The sequence below is a fragment of the Suricata suricatta genome, chromosome X (genome assembly GCF_006229205.1).
Source record: "Suricata suricatta isolate VVHF042 chromosome X, meerkat_22Aug2017_6uvM2_HiC, whole genome shotgun sequence".
Classification (NCBI taxonomy): domain Eukaryota; kingdom Metazoa; phylum Chordata; class Mammalia; order Carnivora; family Herpestidae; genus Suricata; species Suricata suricatta.
This window is the reverse complement of record NC_043717.1, coordinates 102,008,410-102,019,247: the sequence shown is the minus strand read 5'-3', so window position 1 is coordinate 102,019,247 and position 10,838 is coordinate 102,008,410. Positions and strand designations below refer to the sequence as shown.

The 10,838-nt window shown below is 40.9% G+C and overlaps 1 protein-coding gene across 1 annotated transcript in view; it reads right to left on the bottom strand.

The window, feature by feature from the left end:
* Positions 1 to 7,332, bottom strand: part of CXHXorf66 (chromosome X CXorf66 homolog) — a 10,270-nt gene extending 2,938 nt beyond the window's left edge. Inside the window, exons 1-2 of the mRNA XM_029929713.1 lie at positions 7,246 to 7,332; positions 2,216 to 2,275 (exon numbers count right to left, since the gene is read on the bottom strand). Coding sequence (XP_029785573.1) covers positions 2,216 to 2,275; positions 7,246 to 7,332 — 147 coding nt within the window. The remainder of the gene's footprint in view (positions 1 to 2,215; positions 2,276 to 7,245) is intronic.
* Positions 7,333 to 10,838: the final 3,506 nt, after the last annotated feature.

Sequence of the window (10,838 nt, the reverse complement as noted above, 5' to 3'; positions counted from 1 at the left end):
GTACAGTCTATCAAATTCAGATCAAAAAGGTTGGGTGGGGCATTATTTCAAGCACAGAGGGAGGTATTGAGGGAAGAGAGCAGAAAGGGGAGTGCCTTAGATATTGAAGAGCTCTTTTTCCTAATTCAGTGGTAAGGAGGCCCTTTGCAGCCCTGTGCTCGGGGGTCTTAAGTGTATAGGGGTTAATTCATCCCTAGTACAAGTCTATAGAATCTTCTCCCTAATAAAATGAAGATATTACAAAGCGGTAGTCTTAAAAATAATGTGGTACTGGCATAAAAATAGACACAGATCCATGGAACAGAACAGAAGACCCAGAAGTAAACCCACAATTAAATGGTCAGTTGATCGTTGACAAAGGAGGAATGAAAATCTAATGGGAAAAAGTGTCTTCACCGCATAGTGTGGGAAACCTGGACAGACACATCCCAAAGAATGAAACTGAACTACTTTCTTACATCCTACAAAAAACTAAACTCAAAATGTATTAAAGGCCTAAACATGAGACCTGAAATCATAAAAATCCTTGAAGAGGGCACAGGCAATAATCCCTCTGACATGGGCCACAGCAACATTTTTCTAGATAGCTCTCCTGATGCAAAGAAATAAAAGCATAGAGACTACATCAAAATAAAAGGCTCCTACACAGTGAAGGCAACAATCATCAAAACTAAAAGACACCCTACTGAATGGGAGAAGATATTTGCACATGGCATCTCTGATAAAGGGCCAATATCCAAAATATATAAAGAACTGGTAGAAGGGAAGACCCAGAAAACAAAAAATCCAATATGGCTCTGTCAGCGGAGCATAGGACGCCCCGCCCGCTTTTAAATGTTTATTTATTTTGAGACAGAGAGAGAGATCCTGATGTGGGGCTGCAACTCAGGAACTTTGAGAACATGACCTGAGCCAAAAGCAAGAGTCAAGTGCTTAACCAGCTGAGCCCCCAGGACGCCCTGCAGTTTGTCTTTAAAAAAAAAAAGGTAATACTGGTAGGAAATCAAGTCTGTAGCTGCCACAGGGTTTCTTATTTATTTATTTGTATTTATTTTATTTTGGTTACCGTGACCTGACTTTACTGAATTCAATTTTTTTAAATGGAGGAGTCATTGACATGCAATATTGTATTCGCTTCAGGCGTCCAACATAGCGATTCCATAGTCACCTACATTATGAACCGGCCGCCACAATAAGACAGTGGTATTAGAAATGGCTCTCAGGACTTTCCCGAACTCTGCCAGACCTAAGCACACAGGAGCCACTTGTGTGTGCCACGCTCTGGGCACTCCAGGAAGACAGTCATCCGCTGTGAGGACTGTAGGCAGGCATCAACACGTAAACCCGAAAGAGAACTTAAGTGGGTTGAGACTCATTTGAGAGCGAACGCAAGGGAAGGAAGAGTCCAGGGTACCCATTGTGCAATACCGTTGTTTATTCATTTATTTATTTCTTTTTTCTTACAGATATTAGTTTTGTTTTTATTTATTTAGTTTTTAAATAAATTGATTGATTTTTGAATCCAAGTTAGGTAGCCTATAGTGCAACAATGATTTCAGGAGTAGATTCCTTAATGCCCCTCACCCATTTAGCCCATCCCCCCCCCAACCCTTCCAGCAACCCTCAGTTTGGTCTCCATATTTAAGAGTCTCTTATGTTTTGTCCCTCTCCCTGTTTTTATATTCTTTTTGCTTCCCTTCCCTTATGTTCATCTGTTTTGTATCTTAAATTTCTTATATAATTAAATCATATGACATTGTCTTTCTCTGACTGACTAATCTCACTTAGCATGATACCCTCTAGTTCCATCCATGTAGTTGCAAATGGCAAGATTTCATTCTTTTTGATTGTCGAGTAATACTTCACTGTACATACATACTACCTCTTCTTTATCCATTCATCTGTCGATAGACATTTGGTGTCTTTCTATACTTTGGCTATTGACGATAGTGCCAAATAATGATCTTTATATAGCAAAAGGACATTTGGGCTCTGATTTCTTAGCACGGACGAACTTCATACCTTGTCTCGTTTTTTCCTGCGTTTACATCTTAAATCTATACTACTTCTATGCAGTTATTATATGTATCTGCTACACATCACCCATCTTCTCCTTCACACCCTCTACTCCTGTTGTACCAAATTAGTGGTTCTCTAAATAACTCCTGTTCTCTCATTGCATTGTCTGTTCCTTTGCTTATGTTCTCCATTCTACCTGAAAGTCCCCATCCCACACCTGGGGAAATTTCTCCACACTAACTTGTTCATCCTCAATCTGAAACGAGAAACAGCAATGAGAGCATCTGTTTATATTCACAATGATTATATGGCACGCTGAATCTTTTCATTCACAAGTAAGACATCTGAGGATTTTCACTAATTCTTTTTCTTTAATGTTTTTATTAACTTTTGAGAGACAGAGATTGCAAGCAGGGGTGGGGCAGAGAGAGAGAGGGAGACACAGAATCTGAAGTAGGCTCCAGGCTCCAAGCTGTCAGCACAGAGCCCCACGTGGGGCTTGAATTCACGAGTCACAAGATCATGACCTGAGCTGAAGCTGGACACTCAACTGACAGAGTCCCCCAGGATCTTCTTCACTAATTCTTAAATGCCACATCGTTCCAGCACAGAACAGACACGCTCTGATACAGGGAGAGCAGCTGGATCACAGAGGGGACACAGTGGACAGATGGCTAGACTCACTCACTAAGCAGTGTGCCCCTTTACGTAAGGTGGCAGCACATGAAGTCAGATCCTGGCCTCAACAAAGTTATACACATGACAGACTGAAGAAAGGATTGTACTAAAGCTTTTTGAGTGATAAACTGCATGATTTTGAGCTACATCATTGACATAATCTCCCAGCTTGGAAGAGGGCAAAAGGAGTAGACAATAACAAAAGTTTGGGAGAGAAAATAAAATAAGTGAAAGTGACCTTGGGATGGGGGGGGAAGGGAATGAATTTACAGCCAGATGTTGAAACAAATAACACACACAGCTGCACATCTATTTGCAAATGATTATCCAAACGAAATTAAGAAAACTGTTTTTGCTCTCATTTCTGCGGGCTCAAATGCACATGGGAGGGGGGTGTCCACAGACCCTTCTGTTCTGACTGCAGCCCTGTGGCTTTGCTCAGAACGAGTAGCGTAGGGGGAAATGACAGTTCTCCATATTGCCTGGCTGCTGTTCCTATCACAGCCACACACCATTCCCTTGGCAGCTGTGGGGAACTCAGCCTTCTGGGAGTTTCCTCTAGTGAGAGAGGGAAGCTTATAAGATAATAATATACATAACATGGAATTAATCATAACATAGGTTTCTTCTGACTGGGTAGCTACAAATCCTCTAGCCCTTGCACATTTAATTTAAGAATGCTACAGACTGGGGCACCTGGGTGGCTCAGTCAGTTGAGCATCTGACCTTTGATTTTGGCTCAGATCTTGATCCCGTGGTTCACGGGTTCAAAGCCTGCATCAGGCTCTGCGCTGACAGTGCGAGTGCGGAGCCTCTTGGGATTCTCTCTGTCTCTCTGTGTCTCTCTCTCTCTCTCTCTCTCTCTCTCTCTCTCTCTCTCTCTCTCTCTGTGTTCCTTGCCTGCTTGTGCTATCTCTCAAAATAAACAAATAAACTTTAAAAAATTGTTTACTGCTACAGACTCACTTATAGATAAAATCAAAGACTCCATCCTACACCCAATACCTCACAGGGCTTACAGATCTCCTAGTTACCTGTTGCCACATTTTCTTGCTTACATTCAATTCTCTGTCATGCCTGTATCTTGTTTCTTTTGGTTGTTCCTTTTTCTCCATATGGATCTGGACATGCATCCTAACTAGTTGCAGGATTCAGCGAAATTTTTAAAAAAGACATCCAGGTACAGACCTTCTGTATTTTATCTGGTAACCCTAAGCTTAATGTCTTTTTCTGGATCGACCCAAAATACCTCTCTCAGAGGTAGGTGTGCCTAGGATATGGAGACACACGGGTAACGGAGGGGAACTTACAGGACAGCAAAGCAGTTTACTTGTGATCTGAATTATGCCTTCCTGTTTTTTAAGTGCCATGGCCTTCTGATGATAACAAACTTTTTATAAAAATATTTTTTTTAGTTTTGAGAGAGAGAGGGAGTGCGAGTGCACACACGCAAGTCTGGGAGGGGCAGAGAGGAAGAGGGAGACAATCTGAAACAGGCTTTGCAGTGTCAGCACAGAGCCCAGTGCAGGGCTTGAACTCACAAACCCTGAGATCATGACCTGAGCCGAAGTCAGACGCTGAACCGACTGAGCCACCCAGGAGCCCCAATGATCACAAAATGTGCACTTTCCTCCTCAGGGTCCCTGTTTTCCTATCTTGTTGTTAAACCCTCTCTGTCCCTCTTTACCCTCTTAATTATCAACACTTTGAATCTGTCATATTCAGATTTTTCTAGGATCACAACAACCCCTCCCATTTTATTAGACAGGGTGTTCTGGCTTTTTAAATGTTTCTCACACTAGCCCATTCCTAAGTGCTGTAAGGTGGCAGGGGGCTGCCGGAGGGCGTTGTAGCTTTCACCCATTAAGTAACCATTAAGTTATTTTCACAGATAAAATCAATATACTTATAAGAAGAGGTCAGCTGATCAGCTTTAAAAATATACTTTTTTTCTCCTCCATTATGTAATTGAACAACAAATGGAGGAAAACCCAACATGATGTGTGACCAAGTATAGAATGAGAAATGAAACTGAGCAGGCCTTCATGGCAAAACTGATAGGACAGTCTGAGCTAAGCACTCAAGGGTAAGTCGTTAAATGGCTTCCCAAGTAGTTGGACTTCTTCTGTATTGAGTTCCCCTCATGAGAATTGATCAAAGTTGCCAGAGAGTTACTGTTCTTTCCACTTCATTTTGTTCATGTTTGTATGTGCCAAAAGTGTTTAAAACACCCTTGGTTGACTTGAAGAAAGAAAGAAATTCAAGGGAATTAAAAATCAAAGCCACCACATCAAGTGTAGCAATTCTGCTCTTGCATCGATGTGTAAGAGCAAGGTCTCAAGGTAAAGCTATTCTGGCGCTGAGCTCCTTAGTTCCGATTCCTGGGGGGAGGAAATGCTTTCTCTTTGAATGAATATGTGCTTCCAATTACATATGCAGATATGACAACATGGAACAGCCGATGTTGATTCTGGATGGTTAAATTCAGTAATATGGAGTCAAAATGATGGACTTACGCCCGATCCACGGTTTGGCAGTGTTGTGAAAGGTGTGTCTTGAAGGTTCTTCTGGGAAAATTTTGAGAACAATGTGGATTTTTATAGGTCTTAAGACTCCAGGATTGCTAACTCAAAAACTTGCCCCACCAGCCACCAGTTAAGCCCATCGGACAAATCTTCCCCAAAACAATCTCCCCACTCGTTGCACACAAGAGATGGCAGTTTATTCTGCTTTGGCGTCCTGAACACTTAGAACAAAAGTAAGTTCTAACAGGCTCACAGCCCTATACAAATACAAGGATAGATACTACATGGAAATTCCTAATAAATGAACCTCGTACAAAGCCCTCATTTACCACACCTGGTCCAAACTCCAAAGGTAATTTGGAATCACATTAGTTCTTTTTATTTCATTAGTAACATATTAGAGTTACAAACACCCTCAATCTCTCCTGTATATTAGACTTTTAAACTTGTACTTGACATAATAGTTACCTCAAGATGTGAATTTCACCAACAAATAATTAAAATATATTAAACTAGATTAAGCAACCATGATAAAAGGAAGTCAATAATATGCTGAGTTCAAAAGACTTTTTGCTATGCCTTGAGGGCACCAGAGATTAGATTTTAGCTTCATAGGAGAAGAGAAAAATTATCAACTGCTAGACCCTCCACCTCTTCCCTCCAATTTCTCATTCCAGAAAATGAATTCTTGTTGGGGAGGGAGGTTTATTTCGCTGGGTGTTCTCTGAGGATTGACTTGGTGCTGGCCTTGTACTCGCTATGGAGTCAGAGATGAATGTCAGGCTTCCTTCCATTAGGAACCCCAAGTCTATTGAGGGAAATAGGCATGCAAACAAGTGATTGCATTATTGTGGTAAAGAAGTGACCATAGTATGTATGGAAGTGATAGGCAATGTACATTTCATCATATATGTAGAAAATCAGAGATGCCTAAAAAAAATTAAGATTCTGAATCTTTCCTGGTGAGGAGCGCCCTTTCTTTGTCCATACCAATTGGCATGGGCCACAAAAATTAGTGGTCAGAGAATATAGAGATTAAAGGGTGTGGTTTTCTTTTTGTGCTTTCTCCTTAAAAATTGTTTTTTAATTTTTTAAGTAATCTCTACACCCGACATGTGGCTTGAACTCCACAACCCTGAGGTCAAGGGTCACATGCTCTGCTTACTGAGCCAGCCAAGACACCCTCCTTCCCCCCGCCCCCCCCATTTATTAGTATACACTGTAGTGTAGGACAGAAGGAAAGTCAGGATGTTGGACACTACATAGGAGACATGGTATAAATAGGGCACAGAGGAAAGTCCTGGAATGCCATATTTAGTTACCAAAATGGGTTAATGCTGGGTCATGACATGAAAAGAGAGGCAGTGGCTAGATTTTGTAAGACCTTAGATACCACCTGTGTAGGCCAGGTCAAAGCTTAGATTTTATTCTTTAAGTCAGAGATCAGCAAACATTGTTTTGTTTTTTCTTTTTTTCTTTTTTTTTTTTTTATTTTGTTTTGTTGTTTTGTGTGTGTGTTTGCAAAGGGCCAGATAGTAAATAGGCTTGTCTGCAGTTACTCATTTCTGGCTCAATTCTGCCCTTGGATTTAAAAGCACCAACAAGGGACGCCTGGGTGGCTCAGTTGGTTAAGCGTCTGGCTTTGGCTCATGTCATGATCTCACGTTCGTGAGTTCCAGCCCCACGTCGGGCTCTGTGCTGACATCTCAGAGCCTGGAGCCTGCTTCAGATTCTGTGTCTCCCTCTCTCTGCCCCTCTCCCTCTCATGCTCTGTCTCTCTCTCTCTCTCTCTCTCTCTCTCTCTCTCTCTCTCTCTCAAAAATAAATAAAACATTAAAAAAAATTTAAAGCGGAACTGGCGTGACTAAAGAACTGACTTCTAATTATAATTAAGTTACATGTTAAGTTATATAGGGACCATGGTTGCCCTGTTGAACAGCACAATTCTAGGCACTGACCGACATTTGGATTTCGACTCAAGTTTAACTGGAAGCACAAAACAAAGAACTATGCCAGGAAATACCTGTCCGATGGTAGTGGGCCTCAGCAGGAAATCTGGAAGAGATCGCAGAGCAAGTTCTGAGAACACCTTCAAGTCATTCATTTCCATTCCTTTACTCAGTCCCTTTCCATCTTGTCTGTCGGAATCCTTTGCTTAATTTTCTCCTGAGTTTTTAAGCTTTCTTTATGTATGAATGCAAGCCATTTATAATGTGAAATGGCTATGTACAGTGTGTTACAAATATATTATTTTATTTTTTTATTTTTTGAGAGAAGGAGAGAGACAGCACGAGCAGGGGAGGGTCAGAGAGAGAGGGGAATACAGAATGTGAAACAGGCTCTAGGCTCTGAGCTGTCAGCACAGAGCCTGACGCAGGGCTCGAACCCACGAACCGTGAGATCGTGACCTGAGCCGAAGCTGGATGTTTATGCAACTGAGCCACGCAGGCGCCCCATAATGTGTTACAAATATTTTTAATAATGTTTAAATATTTTTCTATTTCTTTTGACTTTGTTTACTGTGCTCCTTACCATGGAGTTTATTTTAATGTAGTATTTTAATGATCTTTTCTTTGGTGACCTCTGGGTGTTGTGTTATTTCTACAAGCCTTCTCTACCCTGTAATTACTGAAAAACGTTCCATAGTTCCTTCTGGAATATTTATGACTTGATTGTTTTTAAATATTTGCTACATGTGCCATTCATTGCTTTTGGTTTAAAGTGTAAGGAAGTGGGCACCTGGGGGGACTCAGTCATTTTGGCTCAGGTCATGGTCTCACAGTTTGTGAGACCAAGCCCCGTGTCCAGCTGTGTACTGGCGGTGCAGAGCCTGCCGGGATTCTCTGTCTCTCGCTTACTCGCTCGCTTGCTCTCGTTCTCGCTCTTGCTATCTTTGCTCCTTCCTCACACTCACACGTACTTTCTTTCTCAAAGTAAATAAAGAACCATTAAAAATAATAAAGTGTTAGTAAGAGATCTAATCTAATTTCTTTTCCAGACCCTTACCCAGGGAACACCAAACCATATATTGAATAATTGATTTTTACCCACAAACATGGCAATATATCATTAAAAAAATCTCCTGTATCTATTTACATATATAGCTCAATTGTGTGTTCTGCGCTATTGAGCTATTCATGAGCCAGGACTATACGCTTTCAATTATTAAAAAGCTTATAATGTGTTTGAATATTTGCTAAGATTAGTTCTTCTTTTCCTCCTCCTCCTTTTGAAAATTTGTTTGCAAAAACGACGTTTATGTATTTATTTTGAGAGAGAGAGAGTGAGTGAAGGGGGAAAGGGCAGACAGAGAGACAGAGGACCTGAAGCAGGCTCTGTGCTAACAGCAGAGAGAGACTGATGCAGGGCTCGAACCCACAAACCGTGAGATCATGACCTGAGCCAAAGTTGGACACTCAAACAACTGAGCCATCCAGCTGCCCTATTTTTAAAATATGAATTATAAAGCCCACTTTTCTATTTACTTCTTACTTTGAGAAAAGCAATGGGTTTATGCAGTGTGTTTGCCTACTCCAAAAACATAGTTTGCCTTATGAATCATCCAAGCATTATTCTGTATCTCTTAATAGTACTTTTAAAGATTTATGTCATTCTTTTTTCTTAGCATATTGTTATGAAAAGTTTCAAACATACCTAAACTTTCATAGATAAGTCATATATTCTGCTCTTTACATTTTACTATATTTACTCCTATCAATTTTCTATCCATATATCTCTCTAGTAATATAAAAATTATAATGCATTTCAAAGTAAGCTGTGGACATTAGTAAACCTTAGAAAATTCAGTATGCATGGCACTAATTAGACTTCAATACTTGTTGATAGGATTATTTATTTATTTATTTATTTATTTTTTAAAAATAGTTTATGGTCAAATTGGTTTCCATATAACACCCAGTGCTCTTCCCCACAAGTGCCCTCCTCCATCACCACCACCACCTGCTTCCCCCTCCCCCTCCCCCTTCAACCTTGGTTCCTTTTCAGTATTCAGTAGTCTCTCAGGTTTTGCGTCCTTCTCTCTCCCCAACTCTCTTTCCCCCTTCCCCTCCCCATGGTCCTCCATGTGCCTGTAGGCCATCTGGATGTCCTCTTTGGAGAAGTGTCTGTTCATGTCTTCTGCCCATTTCTTCACTGGGTTATTTGTTTTTTGGGTGTGAAGTTTGGTGAGTTCCTTGTAGATTTTGGATACTAGCCCTTTATCTGATATGTCATTTGCAACTATCTTTTCCCATTCTGTCACTTGCCTATTTGTTTTCTTGATTGTTTCTTTTGCAGCACAGAAGCTTTTTATCTTGATGAGTTCATTTTTGCTTTCATTTCCCTTACCTTTGGGGATGTGTTGAGTAGGAAATTAATGCGGTTGAGGTCAAGGAGGCTGTTTCCTACTTTCTCCTGGAGGGTTTTGTCTCAGGTCATGATGTCACGGTTCCTGGGTTTGAGCTCCGCATCAGGCACTGTGCTGACAGCTCAGAGCTTGGAGCCTGCCTCAGATTTTGTATGTCCCTCTCTCCCTGACTCTCCCCTATTCGCGCTATATCTCTCTGTCTCTCAAGAATACATTAAAAAAAACAAATAAATAAACAACTAAAAGCTACTGCCTAAGGGGTGTCTGGGTGGCTCCTTCGGTTAAGCAGCCGACTTCAGCTCAGGTCATGATGTCACAATCCGTGGGTTCGGGCACCGCATTGGGCTCTGTGCTGACTGCTTGGAGCCTGGAGCCTGCTTCAGATTCTGTGTCTCCTTCTCTCTCTGCCCCTTCTCCTGCTCGCACTCTGTCTCTCAAAAGTGAATAAATGTTAAAATTTTTTAAAAAGAAAAGGAATCATGTCTAAAGAATAGAATACCAAGCGTTGTATGTAATTATTGCTAAAGTTACTTTTCCACTTTCTGTTAATTTATATAGCTCAGTATATTTAAAAAAATAAATACATAAGATAAAATTCGTGGGCTGAGAATTCCAACATCTCTGCCATCTCGTTGTCTGGTGATCATGCTCAGTCTATCTCTTCCAGCTATGTCTTTTGTCTTTTATTATGCCTTGTAATTTTTAAAATTATTTATTTTTTAATGTTTATTTCTTTATTTTGAGAGAAACAGAGCACAGGAGAGATGAGAGAGAGAGAGAGAGAGAGGGAGAATCCCAAGCAGGCTCCATACTGTCAGCATAGAGCCCAATGTGGGGCTGGAACTCCCAAACTGTGGGATCATGACCTGAGCCAAAGTCAGATGCTTAACCCATTGAGCCACCCAGATGCCTCCTTGTTTTGTTTTGTCTTGTTTTTTTGAGGCAAACACATTGTATTGGGTAAGAGGAACTGAAGTAAACAAAGATTTAGAGTGAGGATTTATATTTATCTAACTAGGAGAGTTAGGCTGTGTTTCCTATTTGCTGTTGCTGCAGTTCTCAAAAGCTAAAATTTCCTGTGCTGTTCTCTCTCTTTCTCTTTCTCTCTTTTTTTGTCTCCCCTGTTGTCTTTGGCTTTCCCTAGAGTCTTCTTAAATAAAATCTAGACATGCAGTGGCTTCAGTTCTGTTCCTACATTATTATACACGAGGTGTATGGATGTGATGGTCGGGCATGGGGGGAGGGGAAGC